At 40.3% G+C, this 27,854-nt stretch overlaps 3 protein-coding genes and 1 long non-coding RNA gene across 7 annotated transcripts in view; 2 read left to right on the top strand and 2 right to left on the bottom strand.

The window, feature by feature from the left end:
- The first annotated feature begins 1,402 nt into the window (after positions 1-1,402).
- LOC307017783 (uncharacterized protein) lies at positions 1,403-12,552 on the top strand. Of its 3 annotated transcripts, XM_079647556.1 has the most exons (10): positions 1,403-1,584; positions 1,727-2,948; positions 3,667-3,704; positions 4,011-4,122; positions 4,366-4,443; positions 9,647-9,697; positions 9,880-9,969; positions 10,072-11,454; positions 11,649-11,748; positions 11,831-12,552. In XM_079647556.1, the coding sequence occupies exons 3-10, from the start codon at positions 3,695-3,697 to the stop codon at positions 11,933-11,935; spliced, it is 1,929 nt and encodes a 642-aa protein (XP_079503682.1). In that variant the 5' UTR covers positions 1,403-1,584; positions 1,727-2,948; positions 3,667-3,694; the 3' UTR covers positions 11,936-12,552. The 3 variants fall into 3 exon arrangements, with proteins under 3 accessions (XP_079503682.1, XP_079503681.1, XP_079503683.1); XM_079647555.1 differs by having other exon boundaries at positions 11,649-12,552; XM_079647557.1 differs by lacking the exons at positions 1,403-1,584; positions 1,727-2,948; positions 3,667-3,704; positions 4,011-4,122; positions 4,366-4,443 and adding an exon at positions 8,442-8,539 and having other exon boundaries at positions 11,649-12,552.
- On the bottom strand, positions 5,465-8,683 carry LOC307017784 (uncharacterized protein). Its single transcript, XM_079647558.1, has 2 exons — positions 8,452-8,683; positions 5,465-7,586 (listed from the first exon to the last, which is right to left on the bottom strand). The coding sequence occupies exons 1-2, from the start codon at positions 8,498-8,500 to the stop codon at positions 6,289-6,291; spliced, it is 1,347 nt and encodes a 448-aa protein (XP_079503684.1). The 5' UTR covers positions 8,501-8,683; the 3' UTR covers positions 5,465-6,288.
- On the bottom strand, positions 12,189-17,421 carry plp1b (proteolipid protein 1b). 2 transcript variants are annotated; one of them, XM_079647560.1, is made up of 7 exons: positions 17,268-17,421; positions 14,832-15,018; positions 14,595-14,751; positions 14,263-14,440; positions 13,939-14,012; positions 13,776-13,841; positions 12,189-13,053 (listed from the first exon to the last, which is right to left on the bottom strand). In XM_079647560.1, the coding sequence occupies exons 1-7, from the start codon at positions 17,269-17,271 to the stop codon at positions 12,982-12,984; spliced, it is 738 nt and encodes a 245-aa protein (XP_079503686.1). In that variant the 5' UTR covers positions 17,272-17,421; the 3' UTR covers positions 12,189-12,981. The 2 variants fall into 2 exon arrangements, with proteins under 2 accessions (XP_079503686.1, XP_079503685.1); XM_079647559.1 differs by lacking the exon at positions 17,268-17,421 and adding an exon at positions 15,379-15,765.
- Positions 17,422-19,298: 1,877 nt separating this feature from the next.
- The window catches only part of LOC307017786, a 29,320-nt gene continuing 20,764 nt past the window's right edge, over positions 19,299-27,854 (top strand). The window contains exons 1-2 of the long non-coding RNA XR_013802254.1: positions 19,299-19,352; positions 19,468-19,654. This is a non-coding gene — a long non-coding RNA (uncharacterized lncRNA). The remainder of the gene's footprint in view (positions 19,353-19,467; positions 19,655-27,854) is intronic.

Below are 27,854 nucleotides of genomic sequence, written 5' to 3'. Positions count from 1 at the left end.
TAGCTATCAAGAACACAAAACAGTTCTTTAGCCCCTCTGTCCTGGGGGTTGTCAACATGGATGTTAAAATCACCAACAATGACTAGACAGTCAAAGTCAATAAACACTAAAGACAGCAACTCGGTAAAATCATCAAAATAGCTTGCACAGTATTTGGGTGGTCTATAGATATTTAGGAACAGAGCTCGAGAGGAGCATTTCAGCTGAAGGGCCACATATTCAAAAGAAGCAAAGTTCCCATAAGATGTCTTCCTGCATTGAAGGGAATTATTGAACAAAATAGCAACTCCACCTCCCTTCTTTTTAATTCTTTCCTGACTCATAAAACTAAAGTTGGGAGGGGTTGATTCGATAAGAACAGCTGCACTGTTATTTTGTTCGATCCAAGTTTCCGTTAAAAACACAAAATCGAGATTGTGCTCAGTGATAAAATCATTGATTAAAAATGTTTTTCCTGGCAAATACCTGACATTTAATAAAGCTAGTTTAAGTTTGTTAAATACACTATCAGTAAGATTTTTTGCCACAAGCTGTGGCTGACATGGAATCACTGCTAAATTTGATAAACTCACACAAACGTTTGAGCACTTCCTCTTTCTAAGCTGATTCACCGCCCTTAATCTATTAGCTATCAACACAGATATAGGCAAAGCTACAGGCAGGCAGGGCCCCGGCTTGTCCTGGAAAGAGTTGAGAGTGCCATACGCCCTTGAGCCTGGACCCAGCACATATCAGTTAGAGTTTGTTGCGTTTTGTACACACACATCCTTATCAGGCTTCGGAGACCGCAGATGCTTTCTTGAAGGGGGGGGGGGGGGTTGACGTAGGCACGGTGATGAACACGGGGGAGATGGTGTGCGTCTCTGCTTCGGTGATTTTGGTGGGCGTCGTTGAAGGGCGGGGGTAAATGACATGCTGCCAGGGGGGGAGGTGGTTGACTTAGGTACAGTGATGAAGACGAGGGAGATGGTGCGCGTCTCTGCTTCTGTGATTTTGATGGCCGTCGTTGAGGGGCGGGGGTAAAGGACATGCTGCCAACCCTGTGTATCGCCTTCATTTGGTCATTGAACTCCAGGAAGGAATTGGTGCCAACTCTCTGTATCTCCTTCATGTGTGTTCAGCGATCTCCAGGAGGGTGGGCTAGGGTGAAAGGGTGAACGGAGAGTAGAGAGAGCTGTGGGGTGAAGGAAGAGTATCCTCAAAGGTGATGGGGGGGGGGGTGCAGGGTGGTGGAGACTCCTCCATTTGTCTCCCATAATCAAGACATTCCTCAGGCGGGTGCAGTGATACATTTTCTTTCTCTTGTTTTGATTCCTCTTGTTGCTTGTTCTTGACAGAGGGAACAGATTGATGACGCAGTATGTACTATACTGTCTATGTTATGGCTTTGAGTGCATTCGTCTTGTTTTGATAATGTGCTGTAGGAATGCTTTACTGAAATTGTTGGCTGAGGTCCAAAGAGGAAAACATACAGAGGAGGTTCTGCTGGATTCCTAAAAGATTATACGTTTATAGGTTCAAATGCAAATGTTCACACGAGAACACGAAAAGTTTCGACATGCTGACATGCTCCTAAAAAAAGCTGTGAGTATGTTTGTGTGTGTGCTTGATTGTGTTTAAGAGCTGAATAATATGTGCAATATCCTTTTGAATATTCATTTGATTCAGGGCATGTTTATGGAACATTACCCAAAGGATAGAAGTATTTTGTCATTTTGTCTTGCAGATCCTTTTGACTCCAGGTTCTGTTGAGTTTCTTAAATTACATTAAAAAAAACATATGAAACATCTCCTTACAGACACAGTAATTAATTTAGTTATTGGCAAATTAATTAACAGCAATACATCTATATTGTTATTGTGCATTGATTTATGGGAATGTGTTTGGAAGCTCTTTAGCAGTGTGCAACATCAAAGTAGAGTCAATTAAAAAAAGGGCATGTAAATAAGTAGTAGTAAATCAAAGCAGAAAAAATAACTAAAAAGACTGAGGTTAACTTTCTCGATGAGCCAGTTTGAGTTTCACTGGAGAAGATCCAGATGTTTTGCACTGGAATTCTCAATCTCAATCTTTATTTATTTATACAGCACATTTAAAACAACCTTTCGTTGACCATAGTGCTGTACAGGCAATAACTACAATATTAAATAACACAATGGGAGCACAATAATAAAACAATAATTAAAAACATGATAAAAAGTACAATAACTAGAAACCTATACAAAACACATACAAATGTAAAAATGTAATGTTCATCTAGTATTAAACTAGTATTAAACACCAGTGCAAAGAGGTGAGGTGACATCTCAGATGAAGGAGTATACAATTCTTAGTAGTATGAAATCAGGTCTTTCTTGATTCCTAGACAGCCCCGCTCTGTAACTGCATGTTTTTGAAGGAATACTTTTCTTTGGAGCCAAGAGGGAAACCACACTAAAATGACTAACAATGTTTCCTTGCCTTATTGTCATATGAGCACCATATCAGAGAAGCAGTCATTGGCAGTGGATACAAATCTATGAAATGGAATTTCAAAATGAGAATCTAAGACCTAAAATGGTGCAGGACTCAAATATTAACATGTAGACATTTAAATGTTTTTGTAATTTTTTTTAGCTCATAGTCTGCAGGGTTTCATTTCTAGCCACATTTTGAAAAACACATGCGTGAACAAAGCTATAGGTCAGGATATAGTGATTGTGAAAACTTGGGAGGCTGTAGAAGGTTACCTTTCTTGCTCCAGGAAACAGAAAATATAAAACAACACATTTTTTTAAATGCATCCCGCCCACCCAACCTGCATGGCAGCATCCTTCACTCCAGCAGGGGGAGGGGACTTAAGTGACAGGCGGGGTGGTTGCTAAGGCTGAAGTGACTCTAGCTGCCTGAGACAGAGACCCAGAGGAGGCTACACTTCACTCTGCGCTGACACAGCTGACCTGAACAGGTGAGAACAAAAATATGGTGCAGAAAAAGTCTTCAACTTCTAATTTCATTTTCATTGACTACGCAGGGTTAAGGGCTCATTACAAAGTCAGAATTGCTTTCATTTTCTATGCATAATGGGTTTGACCTGGTTAATTGGAGCTGACACAGCCCCACCAAAGGAGATTAAAGCACAAAGTGTAGGTCAAAATGTCAAGGGGGGCTAAAAGAGAATTTAGATAAATGCATACACTGTGCATATATCTAAATTCTCTTTTAGCCCTATAACACTGATAGGACACCAGCTGTAAACACAGAGCGGGTTGAGAGCCTGAGCAAAAGAGCAACTAGTAAATATGGAGAATTAATATGTGGGAGAGAATTTTACAGAACTCTGTCACCTCTTTTTTTACTCAAGGTGAAATTATTCAGTTTAGCATAGAAATAGTTAATTATAATATATCATAGCTCCAAATGTTGACACTAGTCAGTGTAATACATGACAAGTGCTTGAATGTCACTTTGAAGAGTAGGTGGTTTCACATCAGAATGCAGTAGGACGGGTCGTGTATGAGATGTTGTGTCTTTGAATTGTGAGCATATAGAAAGAGAAAAAGGTAAAAGGAAGCAACTAAAGTACAAGATATATACTGTAGATTAGTTGTATTGCTGTTATATTTGCTGTTTAACTTAAAAATACAAATCTGGGATAAAACATTGTGTTTTTTAAATCTCATCAGGTTAAACATCTGAGCAAATATCAACATCATGTCACAAGGTAAGTCACACTTGAATTCAATATTTTATTATTTCATCCATTTATAAGATTTGAAAACAGTATGTGAGTATTGCTGATACCAACCTAGTGCTGACAGAAAGTGTGTATGTGTGTGTGTGTGTGTGTGTGTGTGTGTGTGTGTGTGTGTGTGTGTGTGTGTGTGTGTGTGTGTGTGTGTGTGTGTGTGTGTGTGTGTGTGTGTGTGTGTGTGTGTGTGTGTGTGTGTGTGTGTGTGTGTGTGTGTGTGTGTGTGTGTGTGTGTGTGTGTGTGTGTGTGTGTGTGTGTGTGTGTGTGTGTCTTTGTAGCGGTTGACAGGAACAAGGTGTTCAAAACCACCAGGGTGCGGAATTCACTGAAGAATGATGAGTGTTGGATCCAGAGGGCAAAACAGGAAAAGAAAGAGGAAGAACTAGCAAGGTATTCTGAGTGGTTAAGATTCTAGATTTATCATGAAATTTTGATTTAAATCAATATAATTATCACAAATTTAAATCTGATTCTATCTTGCACTTTACAGATGTGCTATAGAGTTGCAAGGCGTGGTTAATGTTTTTTTTCTCAGTACTCTTTATCTTTTCTCATTGCAATAATTGATTTTTTTTTACAGAGAAATGGTGCAACAAAGATGCTGCAAACTAACAACTTTTTTCTGTCTTGCAGTACCAACCAGGCTGTGGAGAGCAGACCCTCTCCGGCCAGACTGAGCTCATACGTCCTGTCCAAAGTCAAGATATTTGAGTGAGTACCTGCATGTTGTTGCCTTGAAAGCAAATGAACACGCATACAGTAATTCTATAAAACCACCAAAACATTCATAAAAACCCATACCAAGGTTTGTCCAGCAGATGGCGCCATGCTTAACAGTATCTAAAGCTTTGAAACTGATTTATTTTCAACATCAAGTGCTTCACAGTGATTTGGAAAGCTTCTCCACATCACTAGTAAACATATAAGACACTATTTTATTCAAAAATATAATGCATAATTGGTCTTTTCTTTTATGGATTTAACAAACTAGTTATTTTTTAGGTATGCAAAAAGCAGTAAAGCTGAATCCTGTAACAGTTATATACTAGACCCCAGTCTGCCACATCTTGTGTTTATACATATTTGTGCAGAGAGCCATATTGATACACCGTGGACGGTGGCGTTGAACTTTTCCTATTGACTGTTGCGTCCGTGAATAAAAAAACTATGAAGGCTGCAGGCACTAATCCCCATCTGTGATGATAACATACATAAACATTAACTTAGCCATGGGCAGCTGCTGCTTCCATAAGGACCCACAATGCACTGCAGGCCCACGGTAGCTGGCTGATGGAGCATTGATCTGAATGCCATTCTGACTCCAGTATTCCCCCCCAAGGCACACAAGAAAAACAACTGCTTTAACTCCACACCTACATGGCTCCAAATGTACATTTTAAAATGTAATTATAATGTATTTATTTACCAGGAATCAATTTGAGTGTGTGAGTTTAATAAGAATCGTGTTATGCTGAGCATATAGTCACCATCATGATAAATGATCATATTTATATAAGTTGTTTAAATATGCTTTGAAACATTAATTTAATGTTTGCAGTAGTTTTCCCCACCTGTGTTTTGTTGCCAGCTGTACCTCTTGCATTGCGATTACATCATCTGAATGGAACACAGACACACACCCACACGTAATCACATCAAAGAATGATGACTAAATAGTTTGCTTAATAGTACACTGTTAAGCTTATATTATGGAATATATGTAATGCAGAAATATTCAAAGAATATATTTATTCTGTTTATTCTCCCTGAGATAATACTGCAGTGCTTATTCATTCATCTGTGTGAATGGAGAACATTACAATATTTCAACACATTTATCTTGAGACACTCCCCAATTTTAAAAGGGTTCAACTTTTCTGAACATTTCGTAATGGGCCGAGTAGTACATTCACATGCTCAAGCAAAGGAAGAATATGATGCACGACTGAGATGAGTTAGCCGCCTCATAGCGTCCTATCATTATTACCAAAAGGACATTGTTATAATCCCTCATGTTCTCGCTGTTTGTTTTATAGCAGATTTCAACATTTTGGAAAGAAACCCCTTAGAAACAACTTTTAAGTATTTATTCTTTGCAAATCCTCTGCATGGATCAAAATAGATTTAGAAATGTCCCCAATGTACTACTTCCTGTAAGTCTTAAACAAGAGAATACAGTGTTGCCAAGTTTGAAATGTTTCCGTTTATCTAAGCATGTAAAGAACAGTAATGATAAGAATATATTAATTTCTTCAGCGGGAATATATTTTTAAAATTCATATCCCAATAAAACCCTTAATTGACTAATGAAAATGTAATTTCAGAGAAATCTCCCCCAGGTTGGAAACTGCTAATGGGCAGCATTTAAATATTTTCATTTAAATTTGAAATCTGAGAAAAACATTGACATTTAATTCATAAACGCACCGCTAGCCTCTGGCTCTCTGAGAGAAAGCTGAGGGAGGTGTTGCATCCTTTAGTTTTTAAAATGATCGGCCAGGTTTAGATAAAGCAGTAACTCTCATTCCTTAAAGGTTCTGATGTCCGACTGTGCAGTTATGAGTCTGAATGGGGGTCCAGCAGCTGTGAGCTCTCCCCCTCAGCTGATGGGGACAGGGAGCATCCAGCTTCTGAGCCCATGCTCTGCGATGCCATTAAATGACCCTCGTTGAAAGCAAAGTGGTTCAGTGGGTAGATGCCACATTTCCTAAAGCCGTCCTTCACAATCCTCACACCCTCCTCTTCCTTCACCACCTGATATGTCTCTTTAAACACACCTGAGAACTCCTTCTTGCTGACAGCAAAGTGAGAATCAGGGGCACAACCATCGCCTACGAGGGCAGCAAAGCGCTTCTTCAGGAGAATGAAGAGGCCTGCTTCGAGTGGCTGCAGGATGTGAGAGCAGTGAGGGGGGAGGCACAGAAGGATGACGTCCTCCTTACGAGCTGCTTCCACCACCTCCAGGTTCACCGGAGACTTGTGTCCGTCGAAAATCAGCAGCAGCGGACGCTCCTTTGGTGCGTGCAGGAGGAAGTGTTTGAGGAACCATTTCTTGAAAAGGTCAGAGTTGATACACCCCAAGTTGGACCATCCATAGAGTGCGTTTGGAGGCCCTTGAGTCTTGTAACATACTCCCCCTGGGTATGCCTTTGAGTAGATAATAAACGGGGGAATGTCCTCTCCAGCTGCGCTAAAGCAAGCCAGGACGGAGATGTGGTCTCTGGAGCCTGACGTTGGCTTGCAGCCCAGACTGGCAGATTTAGGCAGAATCACCCTCTTCCTGCCCAGCTGAAAGCCCGTCTCATTGCAGTTGAAAATTTGATGAGGCTTGTCTCGGAGCCCACGAGAGTCCATGACAGTGCTTAGTAAGTGTAAAAACGGATCCAATGCTTCTTTTCTCACATGCACTGTCCTCCCACGAACAACATTGTCTGCTGGCTGAATGGTGATATTCTTTTCTTGACGTTTTCTAAAATTGAGCCACCAGGTCTGGCCTAGTTTAGAAAACGCCACCCTCCGATGCTGCCGCTTGTAAATGGATGATGCAAAAGACACCAGCTGTTGCTTTGTGAGAGGGAAGCCATGCTTGGACATGTATAAAGAAAACTCCACCAACAGCTCTTCGTCCGCAGATGTTATAAGCTGAGCAGGCCCGCTGCGGCTCCCCGGTGTCACCCGTCCACTCACTCTGTCCCCCAGGGAAGACTTAGGGACTCCAAACTCTTTGGCAGCCTGTCTCACCGTACACCTCCCAGACTTCACCTCGATCAACGCACGCTCCATGGCCTCCTCCGTCCATTTCTTCTTCTTCTTCCTCCCGATTTTGTCGAGATGATTTCTAGATGGCATTTTTTCTAGGACATAAGGCACAGGACACTCAATATGAATAACACACATGATAAAAAGCATAATTATTTTTAAAAAGTGTAAGGAAAATCACAAAGCTTAATATAACCAATCATTTATACTAAAGGTTGTTATGAATTAAGTAATGTTGTGTAAAGACAGAAAAGGGATGCAATTTTTTATCCATCCAAAACACATTACCAGCTCTGGATAAAAACCTAGAAATCAGTTTTTCGTCCTGATTATTTGTGAAAAGACGGTGGTAACAATACACACAACTCAAGGTCCACATGCACGATACATGCAATGCTGTCAAGTCAAATTTGAAATACAGTATAATAAACAATTGACTGTTTATGTTTAATTAAAAAAAATTATAATATTGAGAGATTTGAAGATAATGTTTCAAACATGTTTATCTTCAACATTATTTATATAAAAATAATGGAAATCCATTTGTTTTCCACCGATTTTACACTTTCCATGTTATTTTAGTAAAGGCATACATGCATTTTTATAGCCTACTCAAAATAATATTGCACTAGTAAATTCCTTAACCGTTAAAGCTCTCCATGTGCGTAGAGAAACCTGTTAAAAATACCAGATTCCTAATTTGGGAGTCTTTGGAATAATGTTTAGTTACTGGGGGACAGATGATCACTGTCTTGTGCTGGTTGAGAGTTCTGTTAATGCATCAATGGTCGCCCACAGTAACGATACTGTTTGTCGGGTACCTAGAATAATGTGAAGCCTGGTGGTTTTTTATGACTAAATTGCGCTCAAAAATACAAACCCATTGGCAGTGTAACGTCTACAGTCGTAGCTAAGTTTCTGTAGGTTTCAAAAAGTTTAAATTAGGCGGTCAAGTCTTACCAGCACGCACGTTTTCACTGTCTAGCATGAAACGGCTAGCAGCTAGCATCACAAGCCAGGGAAAGCGGAAGAAAACCGGAAGTAAAGTGTTAGTGTCTCCAAAATAAAAGTTTTGAAGTTCCTGTTACACAAATAGTTGTCAAAATGTATAGAAGTTCAGATCAAATCTATTCATTACATCACAATGCTTATATGACGTGGAACTATTATTGCTAAGTAGAATCAAACAAACAACAACACAAAATAACCTCACATTCTAACACCACCTTACCATAGACTGTACTTTTATAGATGATGCTACACAATGTAGGCCTATGTGTTTTTCCATGACAGATTAAGATACATATGCATTGCTATGACACAATGGCAATTCGTTTGAATGATTAGTTTCAGTCACTAAATCATTGCAAATGTTCACACTCTTATTTTAGTGTTTACAGCTAGACCATGGCCTTAACATCTATCATATTAATGTAGTGGTCATCAAGATGTTTTGCTACTGCAAGCATGGTTGACCCAATCCAATTTCGGCTGCCATCTATTACCAGCAATGTCAATATACGAGAGACAAACACTGGAACCAATTGACTCATGCCTCTAACTTGTGCAAGAAAACAGGTCCACCCCCACACTGTTCAAGGTGTTTGGTGATATTTACATCGTTAATAAGATTTCTGTTGTCATTTAAAGCTCTATTTGGCAGCTTTGCTTCATAAATCAATGTAGCTGGTCATTTTTTTCATATTTCTTTTTGCATGCTTGTGTCCTTTCTCTGTGATTTGTTGTGCTAATCGTCTAATGCAGGTCAGACTTTTTATGCAAGTTTTTATAGGTTATAAAGCTAAACCTGACACTAAGGCGATAAAAGAAGAATGAAGAGTCATATTTGGGAACTGCCATAACTCATACATCCTTTACTGATGAGGTTTTATCTGTTAACATTATACAGTAAGAAAGAAGTGACCTGTTGTTATGTTGTGCATAACACCTTTACGTGCACAGAATTTAAACCATCTCGATATGGAGCATTTGGTTTTAATGGCAATTTCCAGCTTTAGTAGTTTAAACCTGATTTGTGTATATTGTTTGTGAATAATTATTAACAAGATATATTTAGCTATTTTGGTATTGTCTGCTTTAAGGTTGTAAATGCTAAGGTCGTTTTCAAAGTTTGTTTCATATTCTCCCCCTTTAGAGCAGTAGACTCTCCACCGAGCACTACCCTCCAAACGGCTCCATCTGAAGGGTATGTAGTATATGGGCTGCATTTTAATGAAAAAATAATTTATGCAAACTATGAGAAGCATCCACAGTCCACTTGTTTCTAGCATTAATGCATTATTATTCTCAATTATTCTAAAAATGTAAACTTTAAATAATGTGTATATATTACATGATCATTATTAATATTCTGCTTTATGTTTTTAGCGATTCAGCAAATCATGCAAATGGTGAAGTTATTCCCCCAAAAGATGCTCAGCCTGAGGGGTCAACAGTGGGGCCCACAGACGATGCAAAGTCAGTATTTTAGAGCATCTCTCTACTGATTGTAACTGCTTCTGATTTTAAGGATTTTTTTTCATGTATTTTCTGAAAAATAATGAAGACCCTTTATTACAGGACCCAAGCACCCACTGAAGAACTGAATGTTGAGGCACAAGTAGAAACATCAGTTGCCAACACAAATGCAGAAAACAAGCAAGAAAATGCTGCAGAGAACAAGGCAAATGTAGAACCAATTGATGTTGTTGCGGAGCTTCATTTTGCAGAACGTATCCAAAAGGATGAAGCCCTAACAGTTTTTTCAACACAGGAAATTCCAGAGGCAGTGTCTGATGTGAAGACAGCTGAGCAATCAGTTGCCAATGCAACTGCAGAAATCAAGGAAGATCAAGCTGATGCAACAGTTGAGCAGCCAAAAATAGAACTCGATGAGCCCAGGGTGGCTACAGTTGCTCCTTCGGAAGATCCTGCTGCAGAAACCTCTGCTGCGGCAAGAACAGAGGAGAGCAAAGGCATCACTAAAGTCCCTGAGGCCCCTGTGGTCGAACTGAAACCTGAAGAGCAACCTTCAATCAAAACAGAGTCGGCAAATGTGACACATTTGGAGGAGGGAGGAGCAAAATCAACTGCTCAAACTGGAGAGGAAAGTTGTGAGGAAGGTCTTCCAGAACAGGCAGCAGAAGTTGTTGAAGCTGTGGCTGAGGTTGTGGAAAATGAAGCGTTAGCTGAGGCTGCTGTGAAGTCACCAACAGATGGGCCTGCTGTTACAGATGCAGCAGGAGAAGAGTCTCCTATCCAAGTCCGTGTTGAAACAGTCCCTGACTTAGTGTCCACTCAACCTGCTGCTGAAATGGCTACAGAGGGAAGTTTTGACAAAGGTTCCCGGGAACCGGCTGCAGTAGAAGTTGTTGAAACTGTAACTGAAGTGTCCCCATCTGACACGAGTGACGTTGTTAATGCAACACCAGGAGAAGTGGCTGCTGTCCAAGATATTGTTGAGGCTGTAGCTGAGGTTGCTGTGGAGTCATCTCCTGAGACACCTGCTGTGACATTAGCCGCAGAAACAGAGGCTCCTCTCCAAGTCAGAGTTGAACAAGTTCCTGATGTAGTGGCAGATACTTTTTCTGAATCTCCTACGAAAGCTGAAACTGCAGTCAAGTCTGTAGAGTGTGAGGTCAAGTCTGCACCCTCAGCAGAGACTGTTTTGGAGACCAAAGCCGAACAGGTAGCTGAAGTCCAGACTGTTGATAACACTGTTGTCGAGCAAATAGTTGAACCGACACCTGAGAAAGCAGCAGATCTTGTGACGGAGTTGAACATCGAGGATGCTCTTCTTGAACCTGTACCAGCTTTAGAAGACGTTCAGGATAAGTCTTCTGACAGTCCCGTTGAACAGTCAAAGGCATTGGACGTGGAGCACCCCAAAACTGCAGCTGCACCCGAGCCTCAAGATGATCCTAAACCTGCCGACCAGAACCAAAACTCCAATGAGGCCAACAAGTGAGTTAGCTCTGAAAGCTCAAGAGCCACTGTTAAATTCATTTTTGCTGATGCTTTTTTAAAATCTTTGACATATTTCAAAATTCCACAGCGTTAATGTAATAACTTATTAAAACCTCTATTATAGACCGTAAGTTTATACACAAAGGTTAACATTGGTAATAATCTTATTTTAACTTTTGTCCTTACTGCAGGAATACCAATGTCTGTTCGTACTGTGACAAATTCATTGATGGAAATGTGAAGTTCTTCCTCAATGAACCTGTGATGACCTGCCACCCCGACTGTCTAAAGGTTTGTTCTGTTAGTTCGGCAACATATATGTATAATATTATATTTCCTGATTGCATTGCTAATATTGAGTATGTTTTTGCAGTGTGGCGTGTGTGCTATGGCCCTGGGAGATTTGCTGACCGCCGTTTTCTTGCAAGGCCAAGTGATCCATTGTGGTGGCTGCTTTCATAAAACTCTCGTGATCTGAAGCCTAACTTGGACAAGGTGTCGCTGGAGAAGACTCAAAGTGATTAATATCCTGTATTGTTTTTGAACCAATTTACCTTCTGAAAGTTTATTTAAAACATAGTTTATTGAATGTAAGAGTTCTGTAATGATTTTTGGCAGCATGTTACTTTTAGTAGAAATAACCAAAGATGCTGGCCTAAAATACAATCAACATAACATATTTGTATTGCGACAAACTGTATAATGATTGAATAAAATCACATTTAACTGTCCCAATTGTAAATGGTTTATTCAGCCTTAATTAAAAACACAAAACACAACCTTCTCACTAAGTAGCAGGGCTACACATTAAACACGAGTCACCTGGAGGCACGTTATTGAAGCATCAACACCCCAGTAACATAAAAACAGCGTTTTCAAGCAGAAACCCCAAAACATCCATAAGAATACACCTCCTTGTTCCCCTCCTAAGCAGTGGCATTTAAACTAAGCAGAAATGCATTGAGTGAATGCAAAGTACATGTATTCTAACTGAAAGCACAAAGGGAGATGGGACGATACACCTAACCCAAACATAGATCTCTGGTTCCCTTGCTTTAGTTCACATGAGGTTGCTACACAAGATGGTGATAATGAGGCAGCAGCAAAATCATATTCAGATCCAAAATATGCATCAGTAAACACTGAGCCGAGTGCATGCAGTTATGATTTGCAAGGCGAGCAGTCATTGCTCTTAATTATTCATGAAACGTCATACATCACAATCTGACAACAGCATCAGCACCAATAAAGCTTCATAAAATAAACTGAAATGCAACCTGCGAAATAAAAAATGAACAACAAAGCTGAGAGAATCATCTTAGAGGAGGATGTGAGGAGGAGGCCGGAGCTCGCTGCGGGTGAGAATTATCTTCATCTCTCTGTCTGTTGTTCAGTGATGAGAAACATTTGTATAAAGACATATTATAGCAGGTTTGGAAGGTGCTGTTTCCCAGGAGGAAGTCTGGTGTTGACTGTCCATCTCAAGGCTAGAGGAGGGGGTTCACTGGGACGGAGGTCTTGACCTTAGCGGACCCCTTTCCTGCCCAGGAACCGCAAAACTGCGTAGTTGTAGGTGGTGGCCGCCAGATACACAAACTGCAAAGGAAAATATTGAAACATAAGATGAAAAAACAGCATGGGCAAGGATACATCTCGCACTACAAATTTTTTAAATCATCTTTTTAAAGTGTTAATTCACCCAAATCCACACCAAATAAATCCTACCTCCCTCAAATGGTACAGCCAAGCAGGAAGTTTTGTTTTGTTAATGAGCTTTCCAAGATTTGAGAAATCGATTTCTGGGATTTTAGCTGCCAGCCTACTACACACAGGTGGATTTTTGTAATCACTGAAAATAAACTTTGATGTGTGTTTGTTTCTCAGGATAATCCACATACTTTGCTTTGAACAGTTTTGGTACTATTGGAACAATTTTCTTTGACAGAAAGGATTTCCAACGAGAGAGATAATAGTTAGGCCTTAAAAGAGGTTTTTCTCCTGAAAGTCATTTTTCAATGGTTTGAGTATCACAGAATAAAAAAAAAATACCATTGTTTTGGGACATCAGTCATCCTCAAACATCTCAAAACCTGACCACACTAATCCAAAGCCTTCTTCATGGCTATATAAAGCTCATTATGTATTTCTGGTATTTGAGTGAGTGACCCTTCATTTACGAGTACAAAGGTAATATTTACAAGGGCACCTTAAATCAAGTTCATATTCATGACCTTTATTTGTCCCCAAGGAACAACAACACAGGACAATACAAATCAACAAAGAAAGAAAGAAAGACAATTATGAAAGCAATTGCTCACCAGGGCTAAGAGAGTGACACCTGCACCAGCAAATGTTGCTATGTACAAGTCATAGGTGACGTGATACTGTAAGACATAAACACAGGTTAGTTAGTTTATATATTGAGTATCCAATAGACCACTGAGAACTGAGTGAAAGGGAATTTCATATTCAGCTACTCACTTCGCTGGTTTTACAAATAGATGCCAAGGTCATCCCACAAGCCTTGCCTGGCATTGCATTCCAAGGAAGCAGACCTTAAACGGAGACATGACGTAAGTATCTCTTACCGTTTCTGAATCATGATGAGTTATGACGCACTAAGGTTCCCGCTTGCATACAGCCTCAGTGTGAAGGAATTAAGATAAAGATGCAGCTATCTGCATTATTTCATAACTAATTAGAGAAGCAGCTTGGCATCCACTCCAAATGATTTATTCATTGCTTTTATAGGACACATTAGCATTCTCATCAGGTAGAGGGTCAGCATTTATAAGGACAACGCACCATACTGCCTGGCGTCAATGCAAATCCAGCCGTGCTGATTAATGCTGGGGGTGGTTTCAGCCAGGAGGTTGATGTTGTGGCAGGTCTGCTCCATGTTGAACAAGAAGAAGACCGGGATAGCAGTGAAGGCAAACACTGCCAGCCAGATGAAGGCCAAGATGTATGTCACTATGATGAACTGTCGAAATAAAAAGCAGGTCACAGATTATTTCAAAATCGAGGTGAATCAGATGATTCAAAGAAAACACTTCAGTGAGCTTATAGAGCTTAAACCAACCAGCATTCAGCATTAAACAGTGAACTGACGTCATGTTTGCCCTCCCACTGCTCACCGTCAAACTGATGCAGCGGCCACAGTGGGTGCTCCTGAATTCACCGAAGGTCTGCTTGACAGCGCTCGTGGTGTAGAATCCCTCGGCCAGCAGCAGGATGCCATAGAGGAAGAAAAATGATGCCAGGCCATAGATCACATATTGGAAGTATTTGATGCTAGACACAGGAAGGAAAGTCAGGTTAGACATATTAGACAACTCATGAGAGGTCAAAAGTTGCATTAAAGTGTCACTCACAAGGAGGCCATGATCGTAAAGTCTTGAGTGTTGCGGGCGAAGTAAGTCTCGACAAGGACTTCGGTGTTGGACAGCGCTTCATGCCCACAGCCACAAAATAACGCCATGCCGGCATATAACAGCAGGGTGGCCACCAGGGATGGGTAGGGCACTGCCCAAAAGCACCGGATACAGCAATCATAGCAACCTGAGGGGGCATAATACATCAGCACACAGGCGGCACACACCGCACAAATAATCACACAACACATCTACGACACGACGGGGAACTCTTTCACCCGGTGGGGGAGCTACGAAAAGGCCTTGCTTGGTCTGCAAATCCATGAGCACACACCACTCCTCCGCCAACAGGCATGAAAGCAACAGAAAAATAAAAAAAATTGAGTTCAAGCAGCGTTCCCAATAAAAGCGTCCAAACAAAATCAGCCAGCACTGACTTCACAGTAATCTCATGCACTTCCTCCAGTGTAAGCTGTGCTGTTGAAGCAGGTAGCAAACATCCCCAGTGTTAATAAATGCATTGACAGAAATGGGAAGAGGAAAGCACCTAAGGCTTTGCAAAGCCAAGGCTGCCTGACCGGAAACATTTGCTGCTTCTGATCCTGTACTCCACAACAAGAGAGAACCCAATGCCAACCACTGATGAACAGTGCTGTCTGCAAGCTGCTGCTACAGTAAAACAGGTCTCTGCGCTGACTTCATCTGTATGCGAAAAGCTCCTCTGCTGGTACCAACACCTCACAGCTCAGCCCTATTCTCACTCTGGTCCTGCCCTCTTTCTCTTTTGGCGATTACAGGCGTCACGAGGCGAGAGAGAGATGGTGGTCCGAAGAAAAAGCGTCTCTTTGTGACTCCAGATAAAATATCCATTGTCTTTGCCATGTTCAGGGAGGAACAAAGGGCAGCGATGTCAAACAAACAAAGGCCATAGTGCCACAATACACACACACACGCACGCACGCACGCACACACACACATGCACAAACACACACACACACACACACACACACACACACACACACACACACACACACACACACACACACACACACACACACACACACACACACACACACACACACACACACACACACACACACACACACACACGCACCGTAGTATATGGTGGCAGGGGGTCACCAGGACAATCTCATCACCAGTGGTAATTCTCTACTCAGGCCACCCTGCCCCCACAGCTGTCTGCGACTGGTACCATGCTACTGAGTGTCAATGCCGGTGGGATGTGGGTTCAAGTGTTCAAAGGGTGGGTGGAGGCATAATGAATGTGAGGGGCAATTTGAATATTATCACAACAACAACAAAAAACCCACTCAAAACTAGAGTTGTTTCGATACATATTTAGAAATGCTTAGATGGCTAAATCATCACAATACGATTAAACATTCTGGTGATTTATGACGCCTTCAAAATTGACTTGGATTTAGGGGAAATTATTGGGTCAAAAACAACTATATAATACACATGCGAGCTTTATCCTGACAAAGGTTAGGGTTAGGGTTTCAGCCAGCTTACCTGATGCCAATTTCACAACATATTGGATTTAAGTCTGAGGAAACACAGGCTGGAAGTTCAACAAACTGCTTCAAAAGTATAAATAGTAACAGCAGGAAGATAGCTAGAGTCCCAAAAATAATAGCGCCTGCAGACACCCACGCTTCAGCTGTGCCCTGCTGCAACAGTGCTTACAGTGATAAAGTAATCAGGCCACCATAGCCTCAATTTGAAATACATTAAAGCTTTTACAGTAGATTCAAGATTCAAGGCTTTATTTTCATGTGCACATTGCAGAGTGTAGATATGGCAATGAAAAACTTAAGTCAACTTAAGTCACAGTCAAATTATCAATCATGACTCAAAAGCTGTTAAATATGTGTGAAAGTCAGGAAAAAGACGATTAGCAAAGGTTGTTTGGGTCCATATCTCTCTTGGACATTTGCTAATTTATACCCGTGACACTCGTGGGAGTATTCGACCTCTTTGACATGAGTGACCCGATACGGCCTTGGCATGATGAGAGTCAATGCCATCTCTGTCAGACACTGATACTTGTTGTAAAAAGTTTAGACAAGGAAACGGGGAGTCCTTTCTTTATTAAGAAGCAATTCATCCTGGCTGAGCCCTTGTGCTCCTTCTGAAACCATCATTGTTTGTTAAAGTACATCATATATTAGGAATAATGGCACAGAGTGTATCATCAATACATCTATAATCCATCTGTAGATATCAAAATGCTTGTGATGAATGAAAACTCTGAATTAATTTGCAGCACTTTATGCCCCCAGTGCACAAGGGCAACATGATGTCTAAGGAGAGAAAGGATATATTAAAGGCAACATTAGTCAGTTATTGAAATCCACATTTTGAAATCACATTAATAATAGATGATAAGAGTTATTAAAGATACAGCGCACTCACCCATGTCCAGAGAGAAGTGTGGGGGTTATTGAAGTTTTGCTGGGTGGCTTTGTGACTGTGATATGAGGATATGAGAAGTTATTCCCCGCCACTCCTATATGAATCTGACTCACGCTTTTGTCTCATCAACAATAGATAGACCACATCTCCCCGAGACACATCTTAAAGTCACAAAGTCCCATTTCAGCTGCCAGTCATTATTTATGGTGCCATGGGTTCAGAACTGGGGATAGAGAATTAGTTATTTGTTTCCATATGAGTTTTTTATTTCTAGGCATTTGAGAATATTTAATGTATTTGACAAAAATATGGATAAATAGATTAGAATGGGAGTTTTTGCATGCTCACTTTAAACAGTATAATAGCCCAAAAGATTAAATCAGTGTCAATAGTCTCAAATGATTTATTTAATTTTTCATTTAATTTCTCTAACTTAATGTGCACAATGCAAATGAAATAACATTTGTCTATCCAGACAGCCTTTTTACATGTTTTCACATCAAAGTTTAATTATTTCATACATAATACCCTTTTAATGCCTGCATGCATGTGTTGCCTGTCTGCACACACATGTGTGATGTCAGCAGGAAACAAGAAACATGTCTGAGGGCCCTGGTCAGAAACACACAGAGATAATATGCACAGACAAAAGAAGGGAAATCAATCGGAGTGCCAGTGACTGACATGGATGAGGTCGACTAACAAGGGTGACATTGAGGGTCGGGTCCAGCTGCTGCCCTCCCTCCCTAATGTTTGACCCAGTTGATGTCAAAGCTGGGTTCGGTACAAAGGAGCCAGTGTGGAGCGGGAGAAAACACCATGCTATCTTTTTCTTTTTTTTGGAGAAGCCCCTCCAAACCATTTTCAAAATGGACATAGCTGAATGTTATAAAAATACACTTAATTACTTTTTTCATTCCGTTATGTTCCATTTAAAATAAATTAATATGTGTAAGACACCACACTTTCTGAGGTGCCATCAATTGCTAAGGGAGCTACAGACACACTCCCATTCTACCAATTAGGCCAGATAATCCACAGAAAATCCTCTGGTCCCCTCACAAATCAGCACATTTGAGAGACTAATCGGTTGTTGAACATACATTCACTCCTTTTAAGATGATGTGTTCACAAAGTAATATCCCCAAGGATTAGTAAAATGCTTGGTGTGAGTTTACAGTCTGTGGTCTTGTGTCTCTTGAAAACCCAGAGCAATAACACATCAAGTAATTAGCATGTAAGGATGAATGAAATCATAAAGTGAGGGAGAGGAGAGAGGAGTGATGCCTTTGAAATGTCAGTGAAAACCATGCCAGGGAAAGAGAGAGAAAAAGAGATGAGGAGCATTAATTTACCTCTGAGCTGAGTAGAACGGTTGTCAGCTTTGCTTTCGAGATGTGAATAAACCTTAATGTTGACAATCAAAGGACGGGATTTGGTAGAAGAACACGTTTTAAAGGCTTGCTGGTTTGGGTGGAATGACGAGAGTAATTCATGCATTTATGAATAAACTATATTCCACAAAGCTGATGCAGATGGTGGTCAGGGATGTGCGCAGCTCAGATGATGAATTATTGGGTAACCCTTAATATGATTGGCTGACAGTTAATGCATGAAATGATTTTGAACCACCGCATTACTCTCAGAGCTTTCATTTAAGTTGCAAATGCTATAAGGGATGAATATATCAACGTATGTTTGCATAATAATGTAGGAAATTGTTTGATATTCAGCACCCTGGACAGCAGCGAATGTTATATATATATATATATATATATATATATATATATATATATATCCAGTGTGCATGCATGCAGTATGTATATATGATATGGCACACCTTTTTATAATTGTGAGCTCTGATTAATTCGCTAATATTTACACACTGGAGGTGGTAATATGTATGTGTTTGTACAGGGGGAGGGGGGCCTGTTAAAAATATATGCACCACCTTCCCCGTTATGGTAATGTACGTTATCTTGTGACAAAGCGAACAAACAGGCATCAAACAAACAAACAAGCACTTGGAGGACAAAACACGTCAGGCTCAGTCAGAAGTGATTTCAGTGGCGGTGACCTCCTGTGGTGAGTGCCTAAATTATTTGTTTTACTGCATGATGAATCAAATGGAGGACTGAGCGCATCTCCAACTGCGTGTTTATTTGCTTACGTGTTTGATTGTCTTTCATGATAATCTCAGACTCTGCTGGCTGCGTGTTTGAAGCCTGGGGAAACTGCAACCAGGCGCAATGTTCCAACATTTTTAAAGATTGACTTTAAAACGGCTGGAGGAGCAGAGCAACAACAGATAGAGGCATGAGTGGAGCATTAAGGAAAGATGGAATAGGAGGACTGTGGGGTTGCTAGAGGTAGATAAACATTGGATTGTAAGTGATAGGTAAGTTAACTCATTGAGGTTTGGGTTGTCAATTAATTCTGATTGCCTTAAAGTGGACCTATTATGCTATATTGGAAAAATATATTGTAGGGCCATACCTATACAAAACATGTCTGTGAAGTCTTTTGCTTAAAATACCGAACAGTTCACCCATTGTAGCCATGCCTCATACTGCTCATACCCAGTGTTGCCAACTCCATAGTAAGGAAAGTAGCTATTGGCTGTCCGAAAAGTCGCCAGAAGTCCCTAAATGACGTCATTGCCTAATTTGAATATCATGTAATGGCGGTAAAAAAACGTTCCACCCATGGATTTATAATAGAGAGGCGAAGTCCCTCCCCTTCCGGGAGCCTCCATGGGACCCCGGAAGCGGAAAATTATACATTGAAGTCAATGGAGAGAGAAAAGTTATCTTTTGATCCCGTTTGAATTGTGCCACGAATGACACATATGATGTTTGTCAATCTTAAACAATCATTTCCATGCAAAAAAAGTCACAGTTTGTCGTAAAAATGCTGAAATATAAGACTATGAATAATACGCAACTAGAAAGACTACAAATCCCAAATGCATTCTGGGTCGCGTAAGTGATGTCATAGGCGATAATGCTCCAAGACTGGTTGTGACTCGCAAAGCAAAGAGGAAGAAGAAGACTGATTTATTCCCTCCAATAAATATAAGAGATTGCTCCAATAAATTCACTTTTACAAGATGCCTGTGTGCTTTGTACGAGGTTGTAATCACAAAAGAGATCATACCACTTGCTCGTTCTATCGCTTCCCGTCTGATGAAAGGACCAGGAGTCGTTGGACCAAACATATCAGGTAATATACATGTTTTGCATGGAACATAGTCAAGTTAGCTACCTAGCTAGTAGCGAGCATGTTAGTTAGCATTATATTACATTACTTAGCCTTGTCATTTGTATTAGCCTTAACATGAAGTAAACCAAAATGTTAAACAGTAAGAGTAGTCATGATGGTAAGTATTTTGTGAAACATTTGAAGAGTAGCCTATCGCCCCCTCCACCAGGTGCTAAGGGGGCGGGAGGTAGGCTAACGCCACATTAGTATCAGCGATCTTTTCTACTTAATGCTATCTGCACAAATGGTTAACATTGACCATTAAAAGATCAGGCAGTTCAGGGAGAGTCGAAGGAAGGAAGGCAGGCAGCTTTGCATGACATTCTTCTGGACGTGTTTCATTGTGATGATAGTGAGAGTGAGTCAATCTGTTTGTTGGAAAGACAGTAGTTGAGTGATTACTGAGAGAAAATTATTAAAAGAGATAATTATTCAGTGTTGTTACTTTAAAGTGTTGTTACTGACCTTTTTCTCTTTTATTTTCTTTACCTCACCTGTAACTGCTGAGACCCTGAGGAACATGCACACTGGTCTGACCTGCTCTGGTAACCTGATTTCCACTGTACGTAATAGTATTTGGTTATGGTATATTATTTATATACATCAAAGGCACAATGCACCCCTCAGAGACACACATGTATTGAGTGTGATATTTTGCATTGGTCATGTGAAATCATCTTTACACACTAGAAAACTGTAGGAGCGGCAACTTGTTTTGAAATTGAATTTTTAATATCCGATAATAAAGTTGATCTGTTTTCTTTATTCTTCTCTCTTCCCAGCTCCATCCATCACCATTCTCTGTTCCTGCCAGGTCCTGCTTGCTAATCAATGCTCATATTTTTTTTACACAATTACAAATAAAGTCAATGTATTGTATGACATTAAGTTGTGCTTCATTCTGAGTCAATAATAAATTCATTCTGCCTTCAGCTGCAAAATTATTGTGGACTGCACCGACATCCATGTAGCAGCCCCCCCCCCCCCCCAGTAAGATGAACCAAGCAAAGCTGACATACTCAACATACAGCTGTGCTCTTAAGTTTACATGAAGAATTTGTGAAATATTGGTAATAACAGGTTTAAATGATTATTAGTAATTAATTACTAGGACTCTCTTGAAAAAGAGATTTTTAATCTCAATGAGACCTATCCTGGTTAAATAAAGGTTAAATAAAAAATAAAAATTATATAATTTTCTCATCGTAGATGAGCAGACAGGGAGCAGATGAGAAAAGCAGAATATGCAGCTGCCATTTTCCACATGGAAAAGAGAAAGGGCCAAGTGTATTTGAGTGGACAAAAGAGAAATCCCAAATACGAAAAATAAAATTATACAATTTAGATATGTATACAAATAAATACATATCCTATATACACCATCATGTATAATGATGGTGTATGATGTAGAAGGAAGTGTGGTAGATAACAATTAAATATAGAGTTACATACAGATCCATGTTACAGCAAAAGATGGAATAACTAAGAAGCACACAGTATAATAATAATTACACGCAACAATTAAATAACTGCTCAGCATCTCCACCACAATCCCAATCTGCTGTGTCCGGTTTTCCTCCCCTCTGCATAACACCCCATCACACATACGAAACACAACGCAGAGTCCGAGGGTGTTAAGAGTATGTTTATTTAAATGTCCTCCTCTCTACTGGCCAACACAGGGAGCATATGCTGGGTGTAGAATTGTTCCAGGAGGAGGAGATTTCCATGCCATGCAGGGTCTTTGGGGATGGGGATGATGATCCCCTCCTTCGTGGTCCACAGTAGCAGAGACTCCGGTCTGTGATTTGCAGCTGTTATATAATATACAATACATTTTTTTGAAAAACATTTGATCAAAAAATAAGGATTTGGTCAGGATCTAGAGTCAGTGTGTAGTTTATTAATTAATCAATGCTCTCTACATTAGGAAAACACATACCAGTGTACCAGAGGGAGTCACACACAGCTGTGCCTAGATAACCAAACAAATTGACAACAGGGATGCAAACTCATCAGGTATGAAAAAGGTGACAAGGATCCGAGCCCCCTGACCCCACAGAATATCGGCTTTAAAATGAGGAATAACAGAGGATTTTAGCAGTCAGAACAACTAAAGCAGCAGTGTTAATATTAACAGAAACGCCATAGAGTCACATCTAATAGAAATATATAAAAAGCATTTATTTTAATTGTGTAGCAGTCAGTTTATAATTTTGGCAGCACTGTTGAGCATTTTGAAAATGTATTTTCAGGCCTCTGTGCAAGGCTTAGTCTTTCTATCTTTATAGCCACTGGTGTAAAGTAACTAAGTTCATAAACTCAACAAGTACTATACTTGGGCACAATTTTGAGATACTTGTACTTTACTTAAGTATTTCAATGTTTTGCTACTTTGTACTTCTACTCCACTACAGTTCAGAGGTAAATGGTGTACTTTTACTCCACTACATGTGTGTAATACCTTTAGTTACTTTACAGATGTGGATGAATGATGTGAAATATAATCAAGTGTTAAATCAGACTTTAGTTCCACCTGGAGTAAATCCAAAAGCTACCCTGCAGTATACAAAGTCATTCAGACTAGCTGCACCTTTACCAGCTTTGAGAACACTTTCATGATCAATCATTATAAAACGTATCATATTATTCTGAAATGGACCAATCTGCAAAATGACTACTTTTACTGTCGCTACTTTCACTATATTTTGATAATAATACTTTTCTACTTTTACTTGAGGAACATTTGGAATGCAGGACTTTTACTGTAACAGAGTATTCCTACACTCTGGTACTTCTACTTTTACTCAAGTACAAGAACTGAGTACTTCTAATTTTAATCAATTACAAGATATATACTTATACCACCTCTGTTTATAGCCTATGAAAAAAACGATTAGAAAACGAAGGCTAAAGCTAACGTTAGCAGATAGTGACAATGTATGCTAGTTAGCTAGCTCAACGATAATATTGCGACGGGAAAAAAAAACTTTTCAGTGCACATCACGCTCTGCCGCTCCGACAGGGAGCTCTATTGTGAACACCTGAACGGCCCGTTCTAACAGCTGTTCACCAGCGGTCCAGTCTGTGCCACAGGGACTCCGGACGCACAGTTAATATTAACGAACGCACCGTAGGTAATGTAGCTGCTGAAGCTAGACCATCATCGCCGAGCAGCAGAGGCTTATTATACATCATGAGCAGAGCCGACAGGCAGGAAGACTCGAGCACACAGCTCGCGCTTCATTATAATATATATAAAAAAAGCTCGCGGCCGCACATTAATCCGGGTCCCAGACCCCCTCCCATACCCAAAAAATATTTTTATTGCAGATCTACAGGAATCACAAAAACGACCTATTTTGGATTCAAAACGGAGAATTTCGCCGAAAGGTGACAAGTTTGCATCCCTGGACAAGATAACCAAAATCCTTGAATCTACACACAGCAAATAAACTCAAATGACACAACGAGATGTAAAAAGGAGATCACACATATAGTCGATATAGAACTGGCCGCTTCAATCTGAAGAGCAACTAAAACAAAACACGGGAGTGTATCTTGTTCTTGTGAACACTAATGTTATCCACAGCATACACAGACACCACAAAGTTCTTAAGGAGAAAACTAGTTTCTAAAACAAAACACCTTAGTGTACCTTGTTAGCTAGCTGACATTAACCTTAAACATTGCACTCATATTACTCACTGAAACCTTGTAAAGCCGGTCCCGCATGCTGGCTCTTACAGAACCGCTCCCTTTCGTGTATGTACAGCTCTCAACATGCCCAGACTTGTAGTGATTTTCACCTCGTTTTATACTTTTTCGCCTCATTCTGAAAGAAACAGGTGAAATTTACTAACGTGACAGCCATCTTTGTGATGGTGACGCGTATTGTGCGAGACCAGAGACCTGTAGTTCACTGAGCGGTTTCACACAAAAAAAATTGTAACTTAACAGTTTTACGACACATTTTTATTTTTTTGACTTGCAAAATGTTCTTTTAATTTGACAAACATCATATGTGTCATTCGTGGCACAATTCAAACGGGATCGAAAGATGACTTTTCTCTCTCCATTGACGTCAATGTATAATTTTCCGCTTCCGGGGTCCCATGGGTCGGAAGTAGATGGGCGGGACTTCGCCTCTCTATAAGAACTGGATACAGCGTGGGAGGCGGGGCCTCATTCATTCCTATGAGAGTTGCTCAATGGCGCATGATGATAAAAGGGCCCAACTTTTGAGAGAGCGAAACTTCACAGATTACCCGGCATGCCTGAGAAGTACCCGTATGTGCGCTCATAGCGCATGCGCAACTTTAGCCAAAATGCTCGTTCACACATCAAGCACGTCAATTTGCGTACACGTAACAGCACCGCACGTTCATGACAGCATGGTAATGATTTGTTATTATGATGGATTTGATATTAACGAGGCGGCAGTTAGCAGCTAGCTAGTAATTATGCTAATGTAGACATCAATCGTTATTTACTTATATTACGCTGTAACAGGATCTAGTGATATCCAAGCAACAGAGCTAAATTTAGCATGAAAGTATGATTGCATATGCAATACGCTTCTTAGTGCAATAAGAAGCTACAGGGACGTTAATCTAACGTCGGTAATATTAACTTTATTTAATACAACGTTTACAGTACAAGATTTAATCATACAGGCCATGTAGTATGATAATGAATTACAGCAAACATGTGCAATATATCCATTATTACAGCTCCGTGGGATGGCAGTAAGACGATATGGGTCCGTTCTTATTGTGCATCCATGGGTAAGGATAAACGCAACTCACATTGGTTTCTCAAACAGCATCTCTGTAAACTGCTTGTATTCACTGAATTTCACTCTCTGCCTTTAACGGCTTGTTGTAGCTCCAATAGCTCCACCCTCCCTGTGAGCACAGTGTGCTCTGACTGGTCGGGACACGTAACATGAACGTGCCGGGCGGCGCGGTCACGTGGGTTAGATGCGCGTTCATAATGCAGAGGGTTATAGCTCTCAGAATAACGTTATTAGCACATTATTACAACTTGAGGAACGAATGTTTTTAATAAGGGCTATACAAGTGTTCATACTGGGTCGTTTATTTAGTTTTAAAAAAATTATCCAACGATTTACAGACCACTCTTTCCCCATGTAAGTCAATGGGGAAAAGTGTTTCCGGGCCTGGCAACCAAACGGAAGTGTAGTACCGCCGTTTGGCCACCACAAATATTTTCATCTGAGTCCGGCGCACTTCCTGGGGGCTTGGTTCCACCCCCTTCAAGGAGGATCAAAACTTGAAACCACCAGAGTAAATCGAGACGACAGTAGATCAGAAATGTCTCTATTAGAAAAAGTAGAAAGTAGAAATAGTTGTAGTAGTTTTTAGTTACAATAAAGGCAGTATGCCCGTGTGTCATCTCCAATAAATGGCTTCAACCATCCTTTAAACTCAGGGTTTGATTCCCACTCCTTTCTGTACTTTAGTGAATACAGTTTAGACTGTGACATGATGACCTACGTGGATGTTTAGCTTGTCACAGGCACACACACAGTGGACGAGGTGATTAAGTGACTGAGGCTGCGTGAGTCAAAGCAAAGCAAAGGCAGTTATTTATTATAGTGTGACAAACATTTACATTTTACATTTAAATCCCGCTCATGCGCAATTCATTTGCAGTCTCGACGCGGGAGAGTGTGGCTGTCTCCTCTCTGCTCTGACTGCAGCTGAGCTGCTGCGGGAGGCAACTGTGAGTCGAGCGCCTGTGAGTACTATGGGAGGGCTGAGGGGCTCACGGCAGCACCTTGTTAACTGCTGAACAATATGTGAGTCTCCAAACACCAGAAAAGTCCCTAATAACACCATTACAAGTCGTTCAATTACTCGTTAGTCGCTTTTGACAAAAATAAGTAGCCTGAGGGTTTGGAAAGCCGCCAAATTTAACGAGAAAGTCGCCAAGTTGGCAACACTGCTCATACCCCTATTTTGCAGCCCTGTTAGAGAAACGCAGATTTTAGGAGGCGGAACTAATGCCTGGTCAGAATTCTACCGGACATAAAGTTAAATTCTGCTGTGATAAAACGCCATCCTGTTCTAAACCACATCAAAGATTATCTCTGAAACCGTATGGAGCTCAAATGCTTTGACAAGGTGAGTTCCTTTTTTTATTTCCTGCTTTTTAAAGACATGTGCTCTACAGTACAGGTTAGCTCTGAGTGTTAGGGAGGCTTGCTAATGTAAACAAAGACGAGATTACGTTCAAAACACGTCAGGCATTGTTTCTGATAGCAACTTTCTGTGGGTCCGCTGCCGATTTGAATCAGGTCGGCAGCAAATCTGTATCCGCTTGTTGTACACCCATTTTTAAAAGATTTGGGTACGGAGGAAAAAAGAGAGGGTTTTCTTTTCTGACACTGCGTGAGTTCCCCGACGCACTGGGGACACATATTTATGTATAAAAGACATCACAAAGTGTGTTTTGCATGATAGGTCCCCTTTAAATCACAGACTATTGTTCACAGCAGTAAGCACGGTGACAATCATCCCCCGCACACAATAATAGTAAATTATAACATGTCATCTAACAAAAGCAAAAGTCAAGAAACCCACTGCATTATAAATAAAAAGGTTGCTTACAGTACATTAGCAAACATAGCAAATATAAACCATCATAAGCTTCTGAACATAACAGATCAAATACACTGGTGGTAAACCCTTTAAGCTGGGGCCATTTTCTGAAAACTCTTGAAAAACACCTATGCTTTTAGACAGGTGTTTCCATTGCTGGCAACATTTTTTGCAGGCTGTCCTACAAGGAATTTGCAAATGTATTTGCATTTTTACATAGCCAATAGACACAGCCTTTTTTTTAAATGACTTGTGATTGGCAAAGTCTTCCGTAACCGGCTAGATTTTCTAAAGTCTGAAAACAAAACCAAGATGCAGATGTCTAGATTTTTTCTCACACCACGTGAATTACAATGTAATTAAAGGGCATTATGGAATCTTTGCCCAATGACACAACGACCAATCCCACATATTGGGTATGGAATTGAAAGTTTATATTTTTGCTCATTATTTTTTCATTTGTAAGAGGAACATTTATCAAAATATACATAATCTTGCTCAAGTCAACTCAAACTTAAACCCAATTCAATTATATTCCCTAGATAAACCCAATCTGATTATATTTATGATTTACAAAGTACTCCAAAACGGTAGCATTCTCCTCCCATCAGGCTCATCATGGACAGTTAACAAAAGGATCGATAGAGCATAAACTGATATCAGAAGAGATTTCCTAAGCGATATTTTATCCATACACGCA

The sequence above is a fragment of the Notothenia rossii genome (genome assembly GCF_949606895.1).
Source record: "Notothenia rossii genome assembly, chromosome: 9".
NCBI classification, from domain to species: domain Eukaryota; kingdom Metazoa; phylum Chordata; class Actinopteri; order Perciformes; family Nototheniidae; genus Notothenia; species Notothenia rossii.
The sequence above is the reverse complement of the archived record's forward strand: the minus strand, read 5'-3'. Positions and strand labels throughout refer to the sequence as shown.